Consider the following 24,794-nt stretch of genomic DNA (forward strand, 5'->3'; position numbering starts at 1 on the left):
GTGGGATCGAGCCCCGCATGGGGCTCTCTGCTCTGCAGGGAGCCTGCTTCCCTCTGTCTCTCTCTGCCTGCCTCTCCATCTACTTGTGATTTCTCTCTGTCAAATAAATAAATAAAATCTTAAAAAAAAAAAAAAAAAAAGAAAAGAAAAAAAAGAAAGACACAGTCTGCCCCTAGAGGGCTGAGTGTCCAGGAGAAAGATGTGTGCCCAGACAATGCAATAACAATGCAATGAGATAAGTGATGTGGGAGCAGACTTCCATGGGCGAAAAAAGAAGAGATGCATAATTCCCCCTGAATGGCTGTACTGAATTCTGAGGGATGACAAGGAGGGCTCAGGAGCAGGAAGAAGCTGAGGGAAAGGAGCACTAGGAATGCATACGTAAAGGCAAGTGGCCTCAATACTGTTTGCAAAGTAGCAGTGCAATGAAGAGGTTAAGAGCATGAATGTTGGAGCCAGACTGCCTGGGTTCCACGTTGGGCAATTAACCTCTCTCTGTCTCAGTTTCCCCATCTATGGAAAGGGTATAATATGCATATCTACTTTAAAGAACCATTATGAGAATAAATGAGTTCCTTTTTGTAAAGCACATAGTAAGGGCAATTTAAATGTTTGTGTTATTAGAGTGCAGGGTTCTTGCTGGCAGCGGGAGAAAAGAAGGTTTAAGAGTAGAGAGGAAGGCTGGGCCAGAGATAAAAGGCTCCTGGGTAATTCTGAGAGAGATGGGAAGCCATGTCTGGACTTAAGGCACATGAAGGATGACCTACAATTAGTGTAGGCCTTTGAGAAAAGCTAATCAGTCATGGAGAGACTGGAGGGGAACGCAACGTGAAGCAGGGAGACAAATTAGGGGGCTCTGGAAACAGTCCTGGAGCGTTGCTAGGAACCGGAACCAGGGCAATGGGATGGGAATGGAGAGAAAGGAGTGGATTTAAGAAGTACCTTGGGAGGCAGAGTTGGTAAGACTTGATGATCCACTGGATGATGGGATGAGGGAGAACTATATAGTTCAGGGGCTGGATGGGAAAGTTGCTTTACTATATCACTGAGCTGAACTGAAAAAGAGAATCCTTATCTCTTTGGTCCCTTGGTATTTATAAGTACACACTAATTGTTAAATTCACTTCCTTTCTGCATGGTTGTACCCGCCCCCCCCCCCCCCACTTTTTTTCTTTTTACCATTGAGAGCATCTGATTTTGAAAAAAATACAAAGATCGAAAAGTATTTAATTGTGTGCACATGGCCACAGACTTTCTACCTTGATCAGAGACGTTGAATTTCAATGACAATATTCGAAATTTGGAAGCTATCTTTCGGCCATTTTGCCTTAGTTTTCTTTTCTGAAAATGCAGAGACATTCTGGCTGGCCTCGCTTCCCCTGGTGTTATGTGATTCTCTGACATCAGCATAGATATATTCAGCTTTGGCACATGATACTGGCGGGTTTGAGAAAGAAGGGGAAGACGGCTGAGCCTGCAGCAGGACCTGACAGGAGCTTGCCTCTACTAAGTGGCATCTGCAACAGGTGTTCTGTGGAGCCAGAGTTAGAAAGGGCTTCCTCCTCTATTTTTAAAAAGTAAGGAACTAACTCTCTCACAAATATATAGACACTGGAAAAGTTATATGTTCATGGCTATGAGATATATTCCTCTGGATATAATGTTTATTATCATCAAGGTGGTGCAACTGAGTGTCTTTCTTTTTGTTTCCTTCTATTTTTGAAGTAGAAGGTTTTTTGTTTTTTGTTTTTTAAGATTTTATTTATTTATTTGACAGAGAGAGAGATCACAAGTAGGCAGAGAGATAGGCAGAGAGAAAGGGGGAAGCAGGCTCCCCATCGAGCAGAGAGCCCGATGTGGGGCTCGATCCCTGGACACTGAGATCATGACCCAAGATGAAGGCAGAGGCTCAACCCAATGAGCCACCCAGGCATCCCTGAAGGGTTCTTATGTCTGTGGTAGATAGAGGTCTTGATGCAGGAAGATACATTTGCTAAGCTTGTAAGATTTTTTTAGTTCAATGACGCTATAGCCGGATATGTGGCTAACTTTTACACTTACAAGACCGTCTTCTCTGTCCCTGGAGGGCCATTAAACTTAGCGGGCTGTCAGAGAATTGACAATGACAGCATAATTGAACAACCAAACACTTCTTATTTTCAACAGAGAATCCTAAAGCATTCTAGCTATTAAGCAGAAACAAGAGTCTATTTCCATTAGGGCTGAGTAACCCATCCCCCCCATTTTTTTTTTTTTTTTTTACTACATATGATAACTTTTTTTCACCACTACCAGATGTTCCTATAAAAGCACTGAGATACTGGATAAAATATCATAACATCAAAACCATTTTTTAAAGTTATCTTTTTCTTGGTCTTTGTGACAATCCAGTTCTCAGTCCCTACCATTCTCTCTAACTGTAGTTTTGGCAGAGACTTGAATCCGAGCAACACTGGTCTGGCTTTGATCCGGTTTTGTAATTTTCAGGCTGCAAGCCTCAGAGTATGTTTTGAGGGAAAAAATGAGCACTTTGTTTCAATGTCCAGAAAAATAGTATATTGAGTTTACTCATTAATTTGACTTTACCTAATTTTTAAAAGGTTGATAAAATAGGAAGCTAGTACCATTGATAGTGTTTGTTAATTCACTGTGTAGTCCAAATTCTTTTTCTTTATGACTCACTGAATTAGTGAAGAGCCAGTATCAGAAGGAGAAACATTTCCCCCAAATGGATATATTTATAAAAATGTTTTTGTATGCTGATTTTATCTTCTTTCTTATAATTAGCGGACTATTATATTTGACCTTGGCAAAATATTTAAATTAGTTGTCCATGGATATTTTAATAAGCTTGAATTTTTTTTTTGACATTTCAAACATAACCTTGTGTCATTCAGGCCTGTCTCCTACTATTTTAAATGTATATCATGTTCCAGCGGCAGGAATTACCATGGTTACTTGTTAAGCCAATAGTGAACTGTGGTTTGCATTAAAAACTACTGTGCTGTCTTACGTCTGCTCTGAAAGTGACATCAATATCTCAATAATCACAATAATATGAATTAATATGGAACCCTGGGGAAGTGTGCCTATAACATGATTGGATGTAGTGGAAGAAATCCTTAAGAGTTTATATGCATATATACATACATATATATATATATATTTAAAGATTTTATTTATTTGTTTGACAGACAGACACAGAGAGAGAGAGAGAGAGAGATCACAAGTAGCAGAGAGGTGAGTAGAGGGGGAGGGGGAAGCAGGCTCCCTGCTGAGCAGAGAGCCGGATGGATGCGGGGCTCGATCCCAGGACCCTGAGATCACGACCTGAACCAAAGGCAGAGGCTTAACCCACTGAGCCACCCAGGCGCCCCAAGACTTAAAATATATTTAAATGGCTTTTTGGGAGTACACCATATTCATATTCTTTAAGAGCTAATTTTAATGTCAAAATTGGTTTTATTTTATTAACAATATTGTTGAATGGTTACACTCTCACTCCCTCCTTTTTATTTTTTTTTAATTTAAAAAATTTTTAAAGATTTTTAAAATCTTTAAGGGAGGGTCAGCGGCAGAGGGAGAAACAGACTCACAGATAAGCAAAGCACCCAATGCAGGGTTCGATGCGGAGCTCGATCCCAAAACCCGAGAATCAGGACCTGCACCAAAGGCAGATGCTAACCTGCTGAGCCACCCAGATGCCCCTCTCTGCCACCTTTAACTTATTTACTATTTTCTTACTTATTTACTTACTTATTTATTTTTAATTAAAATTCAATTAGTTAACACGTAAGGTATGATTCATTTCAGAGGAATACCCTCTCCTTTTAAACATGCATTCTACCAGGAGTTTGGTACTTCTTTGGGTGGAGAGAGATTCACATTTAATGTGAAATGATTCACAGAGAACTCAATAGGCAAGTCTTGCTAAAGGTACTTTTGTATCCAGAGATTGTATCTAGGATTAAATGGGTTTGATCAGAGCCTTCACTTCTGGTTATGTGGACTAGCTGAAGTCTGATTAAGAAAAGTTCTAGTTAACAGTTTTCTTCTAAGTTACTAATCCATCCATTCCTGCTTCATAAAAATGCTTGAGAAGTTCTGGGGGCCATTTTTCCATACAGCTCACACATCTCCCTACTTGGTTCAAAAGACTTACTTCCTGCAAATCGCCCAGCAAAGAAACCCTGAACAATGATCCATGCTGTGGCCCAGAAATCCCCGCTCACCTGCACTGGTGCCTGCACCGGATGTGAGGTCTCCACCCATCAGACCACCTACGGATTAAAGAGAAAGATCAGAAGAAGGAAAGGCCACAGGTCCACAGAACAACACACTTTACCTTTAGCAATCCCAGTATTCTGGCTCTCCCAAGGGTCCTGAATTTGTAAAATATTACCTAAGTTGGATGGCTGACATTTGTTTTATTATGACATGCTGAGCTCAAACATTAAGCCTACATTCAATCACTGACATTTTGCAGAATCTTCCGTTCTAAGAAAGGTTACATTTAAAAAATCCAGGGTTTAAATGGTCTCTGAATTTTCATTTTTGGATGTTTTATAGAAAGTGGAAAAAAAAAGCAGTAAGGTTGACTGTGTGTTGAAGTAAACTTACACTTGATGTTTAATTCTTTGTAAATGTATTTTTATATAATTAATTTTGTAAAATGCTAATTGTCCAGAACTTTGGTCATTTCATGAATCTACTCACAGCGAATGACCTCACTGACTACCTGAATTTTCCTTACTGACACAACAGAGAAGATTTCATCTGCTACAAATTTAGAAAGGTATGCTTCTTCTCTGCTAACTTAAATTTGGCAATGTTAAAATATGACAGCTGGGAGAGTTCAATAAGATACTCGGTATAATAATTACTGTTCGTTTTAAGGAATATGATTTAGCCAAAAGAATAGAATATCAGCTGGATTCTTTTCTTTTCCCTCCTCCCTCCCTTTGTTCGTTCCTTCCTTCCTACCTTTCTTCCTTCCTCCTTCCCCTTCTTTCTTTTTCTTTAGAGAGGAAGGTAGGGGACAGAAGGAAAGGGAGAGAGAGAGTCTCAAGCAGGCCCACACCCAGTGCAGAGCCCAATGTGGGGCTCTATCTCACAACCCTTAGCCTGTGACCTGAGCGGAACTCAAGAATCAGACGCTTAACCGACTGAGCCATCCTCGGCTGGATTATTTTCTAACTGATCCTAAGTGACAGTCTATAATTATTAGTTGGTTCTGGTTTTGGAGTTTGAAGAATATGTTCATTACTTTTATTTTATTTTATTTTAAAAAAGATTTTATTTATTTATTTGACAGAGAGAGACACAGCAAGAGAGGGAACACAAGCAGAGGGAGAGGGAGAAGCAGGCCTCCCGCCAAGCAGGGAGCCTGATGCGGGGCTCAATCCCAGGACCCTGGGATCATGACCTGAGCCAAAGGCAGATGCCTAATGACTGAGCCACCCAGGTGCCCCTGTTCATTACTTTTATTTTATTTTTATTTTTTTAAAGATTTTATTTATTTATTTGACAGAGAGAGTTCACAAATAGGTAGAGAGGCAGGCAGAGAGAGAGGAGGAAACAGGCTCCCTGCTGAGCAGAGAGCCCGATGTGGGACTCGATCCCAGGACCCTGAGATCATGACCTGAGCCGAAGGCAGCGGCTTAACCCACTGAGCCACCCAGGCGCCCTGTTCATTACTTTTAAAGAAATGTTTGTTATTTCCAATCAAATAATATTTTGGAGATAAAGGATGAAATTTTTTAAAAATAAACAAGCATGAATTTATCATGCAGGGAATTCAACTGTGTTTGAGTGTGATCTGAAAGGAATAACATATGGTATTGAAAATTCTTATGAAAAATTTCAGTCATATTCAAAAGCAGAGAGAATGGCATAATGGCATCCTTTATACACATCTCTCGGACTCAAGATGTATCAAGTTTTTATCATTTGGTTGATTTTGATTATATTTTCTATATGAAGTTTCTGTACTAAATAGAAATAAGGTTTAGTTTAGTTTTGTTTTTTTAAGATTTTATTTATTTGACAGAGAGAGACACAGTGAAAGAGGAAACACGAGTAGGGAGATTGGGAAAGGGAAAAGCAGGCTTCCCATTGAGCAGGGAGCCTGATGCAGGGCTCAATCCCAGGACACTAGGATCATGACCTGAGCTGAAGGCAAATGCTTAATGACTGAGCCACCAAGGCACCCCACATGTTTAGTTTTAATTACAAGGCAGATATTGAAGTATTCTCAAGGAAAAATTATTTTGTGAATAAATTGCCTTTAATATAGTTATGTGTGCCTAAGACATACTAAAAATTTCCTATGGAGTGCTTTTTAAAAAAGTAAAATGTAATATACAATGCTTTGCTATCTATGACTTAGAAATATAATTATTTTTGGTGCTTCTTTTGGAGATATAAGGGGATTGTTTGGTTATAGTCAGTATACATTTACTTAGTTCCAACTGTGAAGTTGGCAATCCAGGAGGACTGTCTTCCCTCCAAGATTCTTTAAATCCAGTGGGGAAATAGACACAAATTCAATATAGCACATCATATACTGTGTTTTGCTTGATCTGAGTATGAAGAATGGTTGGACTTTTCCTGAGCAATAATTTCTTTTCTCTGGGACACCGCACATTGTACAACAGTGGGGATTTCTTAGAAATATTGAGACTAATTTGTGGCAGGTATATATGTTCTTATGGTGTCCTCTTAATTTCATTTCTAAGTTTTGTTTTTATTTCACACTTCTTAAGTTACACTATTTTATTACATTTCTTTTCTGCTTTCAGTCCTCTGTGGTATAAGTTTCTGTATAAATAAATAAAAACCAACCACACTAAGAAATAACTAAATGGCACAAATGCTATCAGAGGACACAGGGGAAGATTTTATGGAAAAGGTGATAATCTGGCTAAGAGGAAGATGAGAAATGGCATCTTAGGCAGGAGGAGAGTAGTAGCAAAAAAATGAAGACTTTCTTTCTCCAAGGATGTTTGACTTTTTGTTTGAGAAACAGAGCTGAAAATATAGCTGTTTGAGAAATATAGTTGAAATATAGCCACATGAGAGGTGGGTGGGAGTCTAAATGGAAAAATAGCAGATTATGGGAGATTTCAAAATCAGGCTGATGGGGTTGAAGACCAAAAAGAAGGTGGATTTTTTTTTTTTTAAAGATTTTATGTATTTATTTGACAGAGAGAAATCACAAGTAGATGGAGAGCCAGGCAGAGAGAGAGAGGGAAGCAGGCTTCCTGCTGAGTAGAGAGCCCGATGTGGGACTCGATCCCAAGACCCTGAGATCATGACCTGAGCCGAAGGCAGTGGCTTAACCCACTGAGCCACCCAGGTGCCCCAAGAAGGTGGATCTTAAGCAACGAGGAAACATAACAAATGGAAACCTGGAAAAGTCTACATCTTGGTGATAAAATACCCTTTGTGCCAAGAGTGGTTCCTTCCCGATTTGTTAACATTGCATGCATATGAGGACATACATACCTGTGTTACCTGCACTTGGAGGTCGATGTGTTACACCAGGAGACATACTGTTTCTCTGCAGAGAAGGGTGGGCCAGTGGCAAAAGGTTGGGGTTTCCCAGTGAGCTGACGGGGTTGCTGTATACCAAACTATTGTGGCTGGACACTGGGATGGAGACTGGCATCTCAAAGTTGGGAGGTGGAACAGCCTGTAGGAGCAGAGAAAAACGTGGGTAAAAGGAAAGAAAAGAAACAGAAGTCCTCATGTACAGACAGCCTTTAGTTTTCCAAGAAAAATTTCAAATTCCAAGCTGCTTGGTGTCTATAAGACCATTAAGGAGAGCTCTCAAGATGTTCAGATCATAAATTGATTTCTTTAATGTGCTTAGAACTCTTCCATCGCAACTATTAGAAAACGTTTCACTTTTGTTTAAAACAAAGCCCCATTTCATTAGACTCCATTGTCTTCGAATTCCATTCTATTAAGTAATAATTGTTCATTTGTGATGTCTGAATCTGGTGCCAGAAATGACTGCAAGATCAAAGGTACATGATTGTGATGACTTCACAGAGAAAGAGGAGGATTAAAATGCAAACCAGAGTCTTCAGTTTAATTGCTTATTGAAGCATATTTATGCAGAAGTTTAATGATATAAAATCATCTCCAAGCATGTGAATAGCACCTGTACTTTAATTATTATTTTTAAAAGTCTGTCTTTTGAGAGTAATGCTAAAGATAATAGGCATTTCAAGAAACAGAATTCAACAGAGCATGTATCATTCAATAGTTCATATTTTAAAATGATAGTTCAGAATATAGGTTACACTTTACATTTTGGGGGGTACATGGACACTGACAAACAACAAGATTTCTATCTCAAAGGAGAAAGCTGGCAAATATTTAGTGAAATGAAGTCGTGCGGGTACCTCATTAGAGTAATTAGGTCCCAATTATTGATATTTTGGTATTATTTTAGCAATTTAAGCAAAATCATGCTTATTTCTCTGCTTGTACTAACCAATCATAATTACAACTCCCCCCTTTTAAAAAAATGTTTTAACATTATAAATGAAAATACTGCTTGCACATATTGCCAGAGGACTTACGGTGTCAGAGCATATAGCATTCTTACTATAAAATGGATACATATGTGTGTGTGTGTGTGTATCTAATAGATCTGTTAGAGACAGGGTTTACATAAAACATTCCCTCAGGATTTCAGATAAGCCAGTGTGTAAGTTTAAATGCCTAAGTGCATGTGACTCAAAGGTTTTCATTTTTATTTTTATCTTTTTTTTTTTTTCCTTCAGTGATCTTAACATCAACTTTCCTTTCCTCGTTGATTGGCGAGCCTGTATCCTATGTCATGCTCTGCAAAAGCTTTTTATCCTGGTGGTGATTTCAATATTACTCTCTATTCAGGCTTATGTTTTCTTACTCTTTATTTTTCCTATTTTCTTTTCTTCCATGATCTGGACATATTGATACGTACAGAAGCAAATATTTCATAACTCTTTTACAAATGTCTTTGATTCCTCACTGTTTTGCAGCAAGATAAAAATGCTAAAGTGCTTTATTAAAACAGTCAGTCTTTATTAAGACTTTATCTATTTTAAGCAGAGTAACAAACAATAACTTTGGATCAACATCATGATACAATGAAACATAAATGTTGGATAAGACGTCAAAGAATGAATTTCCAGAGGCTCAAATTTTCAGAGTCTTTTAAACAACAAAAAGTATTAGTTTATGTTGTAAAATAAATGTCTATAGACTGAATGAAATATTGCATTGTAGTAAAAGGCCAAATAAGAATTACTTAGAATACCTAAGAAAACAAAGGTAAACAACTGTGGGAGGTTCTATTTGCCCCTCCAGATCCGCTCTCCAACCTCTTCATTGCTCTGGGCCTGGCAGGCTGAGTCTCCAGGCTGTATCCACTGGCTCCCCCCGCCCTCTGGCTTCAGCTGGGCCAGGGGAGGCACTGGCAGAAGTACAGAGAGTAGGAGAGAAGTCAGGGTATTTGGCTACTATAGCATCCTCCCTGGGAGCCACAGGTTGGCAGAGGCTGTATTCTGCTCATGAAGGTCACGCCTCATTTGGTGTCATGTCTTCTATATTCTCAGATCTTGCTGTGCCACTGTTATCTTTTGTGTCCTCTTGCTCCTTTAGGCCTGGTTAAAAGCTGGTAACAGCTTCCAGGTTGCAAGCTGTAATATACTTCACCATTCCTTTGGGTTTCACTGAACTCTACCTATCTACCAACAGTTCTTCTACTAAACTCCCTTCAATGACCATGTTTCTCCCCAAAGCCATTATAGTGACTCTTTAGATCTAGAATAGTGGTACTCTACAAGGGTGAACTCCCTCCCTAGGGAACACTTTGGAAATCTGTGGTACAGTTTTGGGGTGTCACAATAATTGGGGGTGTGGCTGGTATTTTCTGGGTAGGTAGGCAGGTGTTCTATATGCCGTCATATGTGGGACAGTTCAACACAACAAAGAATCATCTCTTGTCCTATTCAATTTTGAAAAGCCACCACTGGACAATTCATCTGTGTGAAAAAACCCATTGATAATGATGTGAATCAGAACTAACTCTGTTCTACAAACACAAGGTATTTTCATACATTGAAACATGGATTTTACTATATACTGAAATTTCCAGAAGTGCAATTACCGTGTGCATTGAGGGAATATTCTACTTTCCTATGTAAGAAACTTCATTAAAAATTGTTCACCATCTTGGAAAATCGTATCACCAATGGCAATTCTGCTTTTGTAATTTGGGTTGTAAATATGGCATACTGTTTTCTTTCAACTCATTCCATTAAAAAGTGTTCCTCCAACCATTCACTGAAAATCCTCTTGTCATGGTCCCTATTAACCTTCAGGGTGAGAAATCCAATGGGAACTCCTCAATCCTTAACTTGGACACAGCTGTCACTCCTTCTTGATAAACTTTCTTCCTTTCAAAACTCTGGACTCTCCCTCCTACCTCGATGGCTGCTCCTTTTCAGCTTTTGTTGCAGGTTCTCATTTCTCCCTGATCTTTGAATTTAAGAGTGGCATGGCTCTTTATCTGTGGCTCTGATCTCTCTCCTTATTCAGCCTTGCATATCCAACAGCAATCTCAATATTTCTACTTGAATGTCTAATAGACATCTCCAAATCAACTCCAATCTAACTCAATTCATAGCTTTCTTCATCTCCAACTGATGACAATGCTTTCAATGGCATAGAATAAAATCCTTGGGAGTTCCCCCTGAAGAATCTTCACTGTTTCCCACACCCAGTCTACCCAGAAATCCTATTGGCTTAACTTCCATATATATCCACTCTCCAAACACCTCTCATTCGAATGGCCACCACTCTGATTCCAGCACCATCACCTCTTGCCTTGATAACTGCAGTCACCTCCTACAAGTTGCCTACTTCTATCCTTGCCCTCCTTCTTTTTATTTTCAATCTAGCAATCAAACTGATCCTTTAAAAGCACAGATCAGATGATGACACCCCTCTATTCCAAACCCTGTGAGAAGCTCCGACCTTACTCAGAGAAAAGCCCAACTTCTTCCAATGTTCCATAAGGCCTCATAAATCCCAGCTTTCACGAGGCTTCATGATCTGATTTCCTACTGTCCTCTTCCTCACTCGCTCATTCTTGCCTCATTTCCATGGCCAACTCCAGCACTTCCTTCAATTTTCTGCTCAAAATCTGGCCTTCTCAAGGAAGCCCACCCTGTCTACCTTATTTAATTGTGCAGTTTATCCTATTCCCATCCTTCTCCTGATCTCTTTCTCTTGCTTTTCTTTCCTTTGTAACATCACTTATGATGTTGGCCAAATAATGTTCCCTTTCATCAAGCTGCTAGAGCTCTTTTGTTGTCAGGAAACGCAGCACTTCATCTAATTTTTATCATATGAATTGAATATTTTTCATCAAAGAAATTTTAGGAAGACACTGTACTAATATGAAAATACAAGCTTACAATTTACTGTATATTATTTACTGAGCAGGCGCCACACTATTTAATTCACATACATTATGTGAGCCAACCCTTTCAACATCCCTTCACTATGGATATAATCCTTTCCTTTTTAAATCTGTGAGATTAAGTGCCCCAAGGTCATCCAACTAGTAAGTGACTGAGCCTGTTGCTTTTTCCATTAAATCACTGTGTAACACAGTATAAGTTTTTGGACAGAAATAAAATACTGCAGTCAGAAATCATACTGTGATGTGAGTATGGGCTTCACGTTAGCAGCTTATTATTGTGAATCATGAAAATAATGAACTAAAAGGGTTCTCATGACATGTAGCTGAGGAACCATGTTAGAGGGAGCTCTGTGCTCCTAACTGCCAGGGTGTGACTGAGGTCTCGGGGAAAAAATAAGCCTTCAAGACCCCTTTCTTCCGTATTTACTCAGGTTTGGTATTTTAAAGCTATCTTTTAGCTACAAGTGTTTTTTATCTGTACTCATTATTACTACTTATAAATGTTTAACTATGACTGAATACTTAAGGATCTAATATAAAACTATTTCTCCCCTGAATATTCTATGGAGTGTTGATTGTGTCTCGGTAGACAGCAAAGCCCAATTCCTCTGACTGCATGTACATCCAAAGTAAGAAAAATTATCAATAATTACTTCATAAAATCTGGACTACCCTAATAACTGGTTCAGTGAAAATCTCTCTACTCCTCTCTTCCTCTGACCATCATCCCAAAGAATTATTCAGTTTCCAGCATTCTGGGCTGTAAACAATTTGGTAAGTATGAAATTCTCTTGTGATTGGTTAAATAGCAATTAGATATAACTCTGATACCAAAGCATATTTAAAAAATCACATTTAGGTGCGCCTGGGTGGCTCAGTGGGTTAAAGCCTCTGCCTTCGGCTCAGGTCGTGATCCCAGGGTCCTGGGATCAAGCCCCACATTAGGCTCTCTGCTTGGCAGGGAGCCTGCTTCCTCCTCTCTCTCTGCCTGTCTCCCTGCCTACTTGTGATGTGTCTGTCAAATAAATAAATAAAATCTTAAAAAAATTTAAAAAAATCACATTTATAAAAAATGCTAATATCTTTTGCATTCTATCTTTTGTTTTGTTTCTTTATCTGTATTAGGAACTGGCTAAATAATTTTAAAGTCGAATTATAAGTTTAAAAATGACCAACTGAGGAGGTAGCTCAGAGACTCAGAAAGAACAGGCTTTATATCAGAAATCTCAGTTGCAATCCTGTTGTGCAATAAATTGCCATTTAAACAGGCAAGTCATTTAATGTCCCTTGACCTGATCTGAGATATGAGCTGTTTGCAAACATAAAGAGATTAACCAGCTCTAAACATTTTAGGGAATGCAAAGGCTACAAAAGCTACATTTATGCTTAGAGGAATTTAGCATTGTTTGTTCTCTTCTTGAATTTTTAAAATTAGGGAACTTAAAAGCATCTTTTTAAAATACTTTTGTCTAAAAATTGGAAACCAGAGAGTAGTTAAGAGCTCCCGACTTGCATATATCTCAGGGCCGGGCTCCAAATTTTAGAACATTCAAGACAGGTAGGAAGAGGGAATTTGGGGTGACTGAATAAAATGCTGTAGGCAGGACTACTATGTAATTTTCAGGGCACAGGCTAAAATGAAAATGTGTGGCCCCTGTTAAAAAATTATGAAGAGGGGCGCCTGGGTGGCTCAGTCGTTAAGTGCCTACCTTCGGCTCAGGTCATGATCCCAGGGTCCTGGGATCGAGCCCCCTCATCGGGCTCCCTGCCTCTCGGAAGACCTGCTTCTCCCTCTCTCACTACCCCTGCTTGTGTTCCTGCTCTTACTACCTCGCTCTCTGTCAAATAAATAAAGAAAACCTTAAAAAAAATTATGAAGAATTTCAAGATGGCGATGGCCAAGCCTACAAGAGCAGGGCCCTGTGTAACTGCACAGGTCACATGCCCGCAATGCCAGCCCTTCTTTCCGACACACAGGCAAAAGAGCTAAAAAGCTTTTAGTGTCTACCCTTGAACGAACTGATCATGGTTACTGAAGTGAGTCATCGTGGTCAGGAAAGTATCTGAACTCTTACCCAAAACCCACTATTTTCCTAAACTTACCACAAGGAAAAGTCCAATAAAAAGTTAAATAAAATATTTTTAATAAAATATTTTTAAGTTAATAGGCCCTCTTTCATTTAATGTGAATGACTGAACTGAATCCCCTTTTTGGGCCACTAATGATACTCCCTTTCAATCAACCATCACCAGGCTGCTAAGAACCATCTGACAACCCTGGCCTGTACTCGCTCTTTCCTTTCCCAGCCCCAATTTCTCACAAGGTCTACACCTTCATCATTCTTGGTCTTCTCTCCAGCACCTACTCCCTCACCTTAATACCTATAGAAGCTAAGTTCAATCGGAAACACAGAAATCACTAGGTGGTCACATAAGTAGCTTCTACTGCCTTAACTAGGTCATGGGTCTACCTACAACTCTGTCCTGCTCTGGCCCCCACCTCCTTCCCTTCTTTGAGTAGCTCACCATTGTGGCCCCATTTCACCAGTGCCTTTGATCTTTTCTTTCCTGCAAGCATTCCTCCTCAGTAGATAAATAATCTCCAGAGCTTTTCCTTTTAACTCTTTCCTTAATTCTATGTACAGCAGTATTTCTCTCTCCTCACAGGCTGTTATTTGAAGAAAACACATTTCCACTTCCTCCCTTCCCGTTCACTTTCAACCGGTCTTGCAACCACGCCTCCTTCCCTCAGCCCATTTCCTAATTCCTGGTTCCTCAAATGGAACTGTTTTTTTCTTGCTGTGAGGCCCAGCATGAACCGTGGCAAACCCCACATGAGGAAATGCTGGTCAACAAGATTCCAAATCATCCGTGAATTATTTCATGTAATTGAGGAATATAGGCATAAATTAAATTGTAACAGGTGATTGCAATATTAAATTTTCTATTTTAAAAGGGAAACTCTTCAAACTGGGTCTCTGAATTAGAAAAACAGTCTTGTAATGTTTTTAAAGAGGTGGAGACACTCTCTACATACAAAGGGCAGAGTGTCCTTGCCCTGCTGCAAATGTTTTAGCAGCTGTGGAAACTTTCAACAAAATTTACTTCCAGCAACTGAAAGCGATGTGCGAAAACTGGGCTTTTCATCGTGGAGCCTGAAGCACTTACTACAGAGACGAAGACTCAGAGGCACAGCTAGGAGCTGTGTAGTCCTTCTCACAGCCCGCCCTGTAAACTCTCATGTGGTTTTTCATCCACCGCCACACACCACTGCACCTCTTAAGGAATCATGTATCCTGATTTTGAACTCTTTGTAGGACAGGATGAAATACTGTAAGGGAGTCCAGGTTATGCATCACACCTCCTTCTCCTAAAGCATGGGGAAAAGATCCAGTGTGCAAATACAGGCATTCTCCCAGAGCCTCCGGGGGTTAAAGCTTCACACGCATTTAGGATCACGGCCATGGAGCGTGATCTGCAGTATTGCATGTACTGCCCTTCCTTAACTGGACAGGGGATTCCTTCCGTTTGAGACACCTGCAGTCTCATCTTCATAAACAGTTATGCCTAGCAGCTCTAAACCAGTGTATCCTATAGTAAGTGAAATTCAGCCCGTAAGAATTAAAAATTGGCCCAAAGGAGAGGTTTCTTTGGGCAAGGGTTTCCTTCTTCTGGGCAGGATAAAATCTCAATGGGCATTTTATCGTTTAAGAATTCCGTATGCATAGTGATGTATGCATCGCTGTGTCTGATAGGAAATGTTTTATTTTTGATCAAGTGCCCACTGTGGATGTGTTGTAGGTAGTACTTGGTTTTATGAAACCTTTAAGAACTCGAGCCACTTAGCTAAGTGGCTCATACACGAATACTGGGTATTAGTAATTCTGATTCCACAAAAGCTCTATTGCTGACATTATTTCATTTAACAAAAGAAGCAGACATATTTATGAGGATAGAAAGTTTAATATTCATACATTTTATTAATGAATTCTATTTTTTTTATATAAATGAGTTTTAAAGTGTTCGATTTAATTCAACACAAGTTGGTTGTGCACTTCCTACATGTAGGGCATTAATTTATCCTGTGAGTGCAAATGTGGACGTGGCCTAGAGCTCTCGTCCCCAAATATCTGCGCTTGTAATTGCTGAGGCATATTTTCACTTGAGTTGAGGGTGTTTTGCTAACTTATGAAAAATGTTCTTTTTTGAGAAAGGAATTAATTACCTCCTGAAGAGCTGGTACACAATGAGGGTTTCAGACTCTAACATTATTCAGAAAGCACGTGAACCTCTGAGTTGCATCACTCGATGTCACAAAATTAACATCACTTGACTGATGACAGAGTATAAAAAAAGGTATGTACTTTTCCCCTCTCTATGTGGGCAAACAAAATAATACATGCGAAGTTATTTCTCTTAAATATCTGGCAAGGCATATGATTGATTGTTAGACATCCTTTGACTTGGTTAAGACAAAAACTTAGCCAAATGTTAAAGCATGGGAAACGTTGGTGTAGGCAAAGCGAATCTTCTGATAAAGCTTTCAAATCACCCCAGCACACAGATACGTTGAAATCTTACCATTAGGTTTTCATGCAGTCTGTTTCCCTGCAGCGAGCATTAGCTTTAACCCTTCAGTGCTGCTGTTGGATGTCATGTGTAGGGAGAGGGGCAGAAGCTTTATTCAGAAACAAGCTTCCCTTTGGATGATGATCGTGGGAGAACTGCGGTTCTACTCATGTACCTGGGCTCAGGACGGATATGTGTATATACTACAGTAAATCTTCCGGCTCGTTCAGGAGAGTCCAGCCTTTTACCAGTGCAGGTGCTTTGTGAACCGTGTGTTTAAAGACACCCTGTAAATTCAGGGTGTGTCTCTTCTGCCTGTATACCTTCTGCCTCCGGATGAACTTCTTGAGGGCAACTCTTAGATTACCTAATTTCAGCACCCCTTAGGGTTTGCTTTCTAAACGCACTACCAGTGGGATGAGATGGCTATTTTATCGGTTTGACTTTCTAGGGCTTCGTAGAGAAAGTCATCACTGAAAGGGTTAAGGGATGTTACTGCAGCAGGTTATCAGCGGACCAGCCATCTACCTTCGGTACTTACAGGAATTTTATGACTCTTGATCATATTATCAAATTCTTCATTAATTTTTTTGTATTTTTCTTCAGTGCGTGGGGTGAGTGCATAAGAGGAGTCGGGATCGGGGCTTTCACAGCCTTTGTTTTCTTTCTTGTTCAAGGCCTGCCAGGTTCAGAGAAATATCAAGAGTAAAAAAAATGAAGGGTGTTCCGAGTACTTACACACAATCTTTGCCTGCTGATCATTAGATCAATATCTTCGTTAATTTTCCTGTACTTGTCCTCAGACTCAGGGCTGTGACCTACTGAATCGTCTGCATCGGGATCTGGGCTGTCACAGCCATTAAGGCCCTTCTTTCTCAACGTCTGAAATACATAATTTGGAAAGTTCAAACCTAGACAGAGGCTGTAAGAGACATTCAGGGGTGTTAGAGAAGTTCAAGCTGTCCGTTATTTCAGGTTGTAATTACATACGCTTTTTTTTAACATTAGGGTAAAGGAACCACAGAGGAAACCCCACCGGGAGTGATTTCAATATCATACCCATTACTAGTTACAGAAAAATAAAAGGGCAATATTCCCTTTACAACGAAATTCAATCAATGAACAAAGACGGAACAAGGGCTGAAATTTCATGGTACGAAAGTCATATGTGCTTCAAATATCTAACGACAGACACTTATAGAGGAATACAAGTAAGGTGGCAAATTGCAACACCATCTTCCCACAGGAAAGTTAGAAGTCAGGGCGTTACACAATGATTTCGGAATTCGCGACTGTGACAAAAGCAGAAATGGAAACGGATCTCTAGTTTGAGTTTAACATAATGGTTGGTGCTCCTGGTGTCCTGGCACCCCTTTGGATGTGTGCGTGACAGCAAAAGGCCGTAAGAGAACCCAGGTGATATTCTTGCAAAGCACCCATTAAGAACGTCCAGACACTGTGATCATAATGAGAATCGCCTTTGTCCAGTCTGGTTAGAAGTCTGTACTTGGGAAAATCTGTATCGAGATTGATAATACCAAGAAGCTATCTGCCTAAACACAGGCTGAAGGAAAAGTCAAAATGGCTGAGCTTAACTTTCTGTAAGCTGAGCAAGGAAGCCAGAGAAACTGAAAATAGGCAACCACGTCAATAACTACCAAAGTAGCAAAAGTTCCTTCTGGTTCCAGCTGAGTAGGATCACCCTGAGACTGTCTGCTGACACATGAAAGTGAAGTCAGTGCCTTTTCCTGAACCTCCTGTCTCCTGAACATAGGACTGGTCTAGTCTCAGCTGTCACAGAAGTATAAACATGAGTGTAACAATGTAACAGAAAAAGTATGAGTCAGGAGTACTGAGTTTTACTTTCCCTCTTTTTTTTCTTTTTCTCCCCTTTAACGGATGGTTGTCAAATTAATCGTACACCATCTGATTTACAGAGCTAATGTTATCTTTCAGAGATCATAAAACTTCTGATTAATCACACAGCTTGCCATGTCAATTATTAAGAGACTAGCAACATTTCTGATTTTTCTTGGTACTACCACCATCGTTTCTAAAGGGCTGGGTACCTATGTGTCTCTCATTAATGGAAAGCTCAGCAGAGCTCATCTTTATTAAAGACAGAATTCACGTACAAATAAAGCAAAAGCTGAGATAACACTCCATCTTTAATTCATGCAATTGGGGAAAATAAATAAAACAACATGAGTTAGAAAGGGGGTGTCAGTCTTAACAATTTAAACTCCTTGGCTCTTATCGATGTGTAACAAATGTAACATTTAAAATTAGTTTCTGAGGCATGGAAGATTTTCACTTAAAAGCAAACTAAGAGAGCTACCACTTCTAATACATCTATGATACACGGCAGCTCTGTAAATATTTATTAATGTTATAGTGGTATAATATAACAAATAAACATATGGTTACAGCTTATTATGTGGTATAATGTTTGAATATTAAAAATGAATATTTTGACACAAGAGGATAATATATACATTCACAATCTTGGGGAATTTATAATTGGTGGGGCCACCTGTCCCCCTACCATGGATCTATGCCATCATTTTTACCCAGAATAAGTAACTGGGGGGGGGGGGGTTCTTAAAATAATACTACAAAGAATGTTACAATACTTTACAATAATAATTTTATTCACTAACTTAATTTTCTGTTTTAGGCTGTTTTGTTAACATTATCTCAACCGTGAGATTATTCTTCCGGGTGATAACTATTTGCTGTATTATGATGTGTTTCTGCTTTGATCTCCACATATCCTTGAGAATAATTCCTGAGTGCCTTGCATCATAATCCACATATTTTTCATAAAAATTCACTTATGTAGAGAAAGATGTCAGATCAAGAAAATATTATCAATGATTTTCAAAATTTACCTGCCTATATTTTTCTACAAGGCATGATAGGAATATTCTTACATAAACCCTTAATTTAAAGTCTTATCTTATATAACGTTAATTTATAGTCTAATCTAGACAGTAGATTTTTCAATGTGTACCCAGATCTTTTAGCCAATTAATCATATTGTAAAAATTATAGTTGTTTTGATGTGCAGATTTTTGACAACAGAACGCAAGGGCTAGGAGAGGCCTATCAACTGTCATTACAATCCATCTGGCACGTACATGTGTGCTAAATATTCTTATGAAGCTTTCGAGGGTAGATACTGTGTTTGGTTTATAAAAATTCAAACATCAATTACAGTTTATTGAAAGATCTCCACAAATGTTAACTCATTATCTCTCACAAGTCTTCCATGAACATTTTAGGGAAACTTTATGCCAAGTCTCAAACCAGCGTGGGCAAAGCAAGAAGGTCCACACGTCTGGCCTCTTGCCGGGGGCAATATGGACCACCTTCCCCTGCCTAGGCTTTCCCACACTTGTACAGGGAGGGATGAGGAATAGATGACTCTCACTCACATACAACTACAGCAGCAGGGTGAATGCTGAAATAAATTAAGGTAGAAAAATTTAAGAGTTGGGCTGAGAAAGCTTTAAGTATGAAAATATGGCTAAAATGTTGATATTTCTAGCGGTCAGATTTTAGAGTGGGAATGCTTATTAGTCAATAAAGCAATTACCAGTTTTTGGATTAAAAAATCATTAAACCGAGAGCTCATTTTGTACCTAAAGAATTATATAAACTGTTAAGCAAACAAAGCAAATGGCATGAAGTCACAAAGGAAACAGCAGTGAGGGGGGCGGGAAACAGTGGCTCATTTTCTCCTTATAAATTCTTCTTGTATCTGACTACATTATCTTTCAATGAAATCACCAGTATTTAAGTAATGAAATATCTCTCACACTGAAATGTATAGTTTTATTTCAAGTTGAACTGTATTACTTTAAAAAGGGGGGCATTTTGAGATATATGAATACAAAACCCAAGGGCAAATTAATAGTGAGTTGCAAATTCCTATAATCACATAACTAGAACATTGAAAAAATTGTTCAAAAATATTATCCTCAGCTGAAAGCTTGTAGAACACATTTTTGCCAAGAACAGATGATTATGGTAGAAATATAAGGCCCTGAAGATGGATGTGATGGTATAAACTTGTATACTATCGTGTGCATGTGGAACTCTTATCTTTATTATATTAAAAATCTACAGTTCTTTAAGGATGACAAAGGAATTACTGTTAGATCAGCCAAGTCTGTCTTTATCATAACGATAAACAGTATAAATTAAAGGGACTGTTAAATAAGTATTATTGCTTCAGGCTTTTTTCTAGAAAAAAAATAAAAATCTCTGCCCCTGGCCTTTGCAAGCTTCTCTGATGTTTTACGAATGTTGCTGGTCAGGGAATGCAAGCACTTAAATCATTATTTTTTTGCAGGGGCTGGAAGTCCTGGCTGCATATATTGTAAGTGTCTCTCAGCTGACTGTGTTGTGAAAAGATTGATTCTAGATGTCAAGAGGAGGCAAGAGATCTACTGAAACCAGCTTCTCCTACTCCATATCTGAAGAAACTCTTCCCTCAGAGAACTCTGAAATCTTGAGTGAGTCTGTATACCGAATTCAACTTTCAATGTGAGAGTGACACTTTGGGGGTAGATCAATTGACGGCACAGGCTTCTGGGATGTTTTCACAAGGCAGCGATTGTCGTGCAGTGAGCTGAGTGCAGCCGTTTCTTAGAGAAGTAATTAGATTGACAGAAGGTGACATACTCCAAACAATAAATGGGAAAGGGAGTCCAGACAGGTAGTCCAAAAACCACGTGGACTCTCCCCTCCCAGACATGTGGACATATGGACCCTGCATTACTACATTTGTTCATCAGGAAAACTTGAAATACATATAAACTGACGATGATAGGTGACAGGTGCTTCAAAAATTCTAATGAAATAGATGTAGGGAACAGATTCTATTTCGTTACTGAAAGGAATATAAATGAAAAAGAATGCCACATGGAGCTCTCATTTCTCGTCCTAGGCATTATGTTATCATCTACAAAATCCCTTCTGTATACAATGGTTAAAACTGGTTTCCCTTTCTTAATTATTTCTTGTTAGTAAAAAAAGAAATAACTAAATTATTGGCCTTTTTTCAATTAAATGAAGCTACATATTTTATGTTACTGCTATTTACATAAAATTAAGCTTCTTTTAGAGAACCACCATCACAGATTAAAGCTTCCAACATTCAACCTCTTTCCAAGTCGGCAGTCTTAGTCCTCAAGAATATCTATTTTCAGGGTGCTCTGCATGGCTCAGACCTCTGCCTTTGGCTCAGGTCATGATCTCAGGGTCCTGGGTTCAAGCCCTGCATCAGACTCCCCACTCAGTGGGAAGCCTGCTTCTCCCTCTGCCTCTGCCTGCTGCTTCCCATGCTTGTGCGCTCATGTTCTCTCTCTGTCAAATAAATAAATAAAATCTTAAGAAAAAAAAAAGAATATTCTCATCACTTCTTTTTCTGTACCTACCCACGGTACAGCAGCAGCTTCAATTTTATTTTTTTGCAAAAAACCCATAAACACCCATTAGTTTTTCTTTAACTCCAAATAATCAATCAATCTTGCACAGCTACGTTACCCTTGCTTCAGAGGGCTGATGTGTCAGGAACACATGGAAGAATTATCTCTATTAGTTTCATGAATGTCATGTTCGCACAAAAGCCAAGGGGAAAAAAAAGGTCTCAACTTAGAAAAGGTAGCTTCCTTCTCTTTAATACTAAATCATTTTTTGTGCTTGTCTTTCACAGCTTTATGAAAATAAACGTCTACTCCCAACAAGCTGAATAATCTTTAGAAAGCAGTAAATCCACACAGGAAAAGAAGATGCCATTGAAAGGGATACTGTCTGTAAGTGAAGTTTCTGAGAGTATTTCGTAAACATCCTCCCAAGGTTGTGTGCTTTTACCCAGCTACTGTTTTGGTCCCTCCAGGCTGGGAAGTGGCTGCCCTAGGGAATGACTTCTTTCACTTAAAATATAGTCAGCAAACAATTACCGAAAACCTATTATACACGGATACCGTTTGGTGCAGTCAGGTTTTAGAAAATCAGGCAATGCAAAATGAAATGAAAAACCTCTGAAATGGCCTATAATATTGTATGCAGTTTGTGTGTGTGTGTGTGTGTGTGTGTGTGATTTCTAGCACAGATTACTTAGGCTGGGGGAAGATCAGGTGCCAAGAAATTTCTCCATAGGTTTTAATTACCAAAACTATAAGGATCGTCTGCACTATCTTTCCTGTTCCATAGTTCTCCTTTGTTCTTAATACAGAAATGAAAAGACAATTAAAATACTGCAAATTTACTACAATCGGTAGGTAGATTTTTAATTAGACAAGCAAATCATATCTAGTACAGACTATAAAAAATTAAATTTTACCCCAAATTATTCATTTGTGGTGAAAATTTTAATAAAAATAGAAAATATAAACCTTAACACTGTATTCCTCCAGGTTATTAATGCTTATTCTAACCAGATATTAAGTCCTACCGAGGAAAGGCTGGGAAGAGCTGGAGATTTCATTGTTTCATTTTATTCCTTTTCTCAAAAGATAATCTTAATACTGAACTTGAAATTTTTTTCACTGAACAATTTTTCATCTTTAAATAATGGAAATAAAAGACATCAGTTAAAGATTTGAAGACTTTTTATGTATAGAACATAAAGAAACACCCACCCATGACTTTTAGTGGGAATTATTTCATATCAACATTCAGATGGCGATCGTTCCCAAAATTATAGGTATTCTAATCCTGGACTAGACCACCAAGGATCATCTGGTTCTTCCTCATGTCTTCCAGAGGGGAGGAATAACAGTGCATCCACAACTGGCCTTCCAGACCTTGTGTCTTTGCTCAAGCTGGGCTCCTGAATGAGCCCACCAATATCTCTTTCCTGGACTTGGGACAGTCCTCCTTCAAGGCAGAGCTAATACATCATCTCCTCTTTGTACATTTCTCCGATCACTAGGTGGAATTGATTTCTCCCTCTTCATGTACTCATTTATTGTATACATTTTTTTCTATTAGAGGGTTTATCACCCATTATTACTTATGTGTCTCCCTTGTCAGCTCATGAGGCAAGTAACAAAGCACTTTCCTTCATTCACTTTTGCAATTTCAATATAGGACAGAGCCAACACACTTGCAAAGTGCTCAATACATGCTTGCTGAATGAACAGAAAACACATTTTTTTACTTTAAGTTAGTTTATGCTGAGGTTTCAATACTGGAACAAAGCTATCTGGCTGGTTGGAGGCAGAAATGGTAGTGGGGTCCAGACCTCTTGATATACATTTACTAAGGGCTACTTACTTTGCGTCAGGTGTTGTCTGTGGTCCTTTGGATACAAAGATGCATTCCCAGAGATAGGATTAAGAATTTCTGTTTGTATGTTTTTTCCCATGAGTGAACTCCTGGAGGTGAGGGATTGTTTACTAACCATCGTGTATGACCAGGACTTAGCCCAGGGTCTGGCACATGGCAGAAGCTTAAGAAACGTCTACAGCATTAATGAGAGACTTAATGGATGGACAAACACAACAGGAAAGAATGCTCAGATGCAAGAGGGAGATAGAAGAGTCTTAGTATTTTTGTAACTGTAATTTTTCACCGTTGAATGTTATTGTTTTACATGCTGTTAAAACTCAGTTATTATTTTGTTCTTTTTAGGTAACTATTACAAATTGACCATTTTTGAATGTATCATTTTAAAGTCAGAAAACAATGCAGTATGAAACTGGTTAAAACTCAGGAGATTTGTATCATTGAATACTTAAAAATTAGGGTACTGGTCTAGATAGGGATTGTCAGAAGTAATGAGGCATTCATGAAATCTTTAAGGTCAAAAAGCCATGATAATATAATCTCAGCCATGATGTGAACAGCAGGAAAGAGGGCACAGGATTTAGCACGGAAGAAGGAAAAAGGGAGTGGTATTTTAGGCAGACTGTATAAAGGTAGAAAATGAAAAACAGAAACCTTGTAGTCAAGCACATGGGGAAACTTTTGTGGATGTGAGTCAGATATTATAAATCTGAAATAAGCATGTTTTAAAATTCTTGGTCAAAGTTCATCTTTTTTCCCCATTTTTGGATGCTGGTCTACTGTTCCACTATTCTCCTGGGCTTTGACATTGGTCTTATTCCGGGCCAACCTTAGCCTGGAGGATTCATGGAAAATCAGGGTGATTCTAAGGCCAATCAGATGATTCAGGCTGCCTCAGGATAGGTCAGTGGGTTGATGTTTTTGTTAAGAATTCTTCCACCACACCTCTTCTGGAACCTGGACAGAGCATGCATCATGAGGCTGGCTGGGAACAGGACCGAGATGGGAAAGTTTGGCACACTTAGCCATGAAAACGCTCCCTGACATTCTGAATCCAGGAGAGATCTGAAGTAAAATACTAAGCAGGGAACATTTAATACATAATGATCGAAATGCATGCTAAAATATGCAGTTAATCCTGATAATCTCTATAAAGCAAGCTAAAAAAAAATAAAAGATGAGATAAAAAATAAAAAGCTGGAATATGAATGATCAAGCTGGAAGTGGGTTTGAAGGATGAATGATGTTAGTGACTTCTTATATAAGGAAAAGATAGGACAGAACTAATAAATTAAACAAAGGTTGAGAAAGAGAGGAGAGGAGTAAATTAACAAAGATCACGAAGCAGGATTTTTGAGTCTACAATATAAATGTAACTTCACCTACTAACCTTTTTCCACTATAGCATTTTACTTGCAAATAGGTTACAGGGACCGAAAAA

The 24,794-nt window shown here is 38.9% G+C and overlaps 1 protein-coding gene and 1 long non-coding RNA gene across 13 annotated transcripts in view; one reads left to right on the top strand and one right to left on the bottom strand.

Annotated features, from left to right (window-relative positions):
• The window catches only part of LOC132028795 (uncharacterized), a 71,530-nt gene extending 68,235 nt beyond the window's left edge, over positions 1-3,295 (top strand). The window contains exon 5 of the long non-coding RNA XR_009407558.1: positions 3,195-3,295. This is a non-coding gene — a long non-coding RNA (uncharacterized LOC132028795). The remainder of the gene's footprint in view (positions 1-3,194) is intronic.
• Positions 1-24,794, bottom strand: part of MEF2C (myocyte enhancer factor 2C) — a 164,336-nt gene that overhangs the window by 27,418 nt on the left and 112,124 nt on the right. For 8 of the 12 annotated variants that reach the window (XM_059418213.1, XM_059418218.1, XM_059418215.1 and 5 more), the window contains 3 exons: positions 16,793-16,936; positions 7,507-7,693; positions 4,233-4,280 (listed from right to left, as the gene is read on the bottom strand). In XM_059418213.1, the coding sequence (XP_059274196.1) occupies positions 4,233-4,280; positions 7,507-7,693; positions 16,793-16,936 (379 nt within the window). Of the gene's footprint in view, positions 1-4,232; positions 4,281-7,506; positions 7,694-16,595; positions 16,734-16,792; positions 16,937-24,794 lie in introns of all 12 variants that reach the window. The other 4 variants (XM_059418219.1, XM_059418216.1, XM_059418214.1 and 1 more) reach the window with 2 other exon arrangements.

This window comes from Mustela nigripes, chromosome 12 (genome assembly GCF_022355385.1).
Source record: "Mustela nigripes isolate SB6536 chromosome 12, MUSNIG.SB6536, whole genome shotgun sequence".
Taxonomy (NCBI): Eukaryota; Metazoa; Chordata; class Mammalia; order Carnivora; family Mustelidae; genus Mustela; species Mustela nigripes.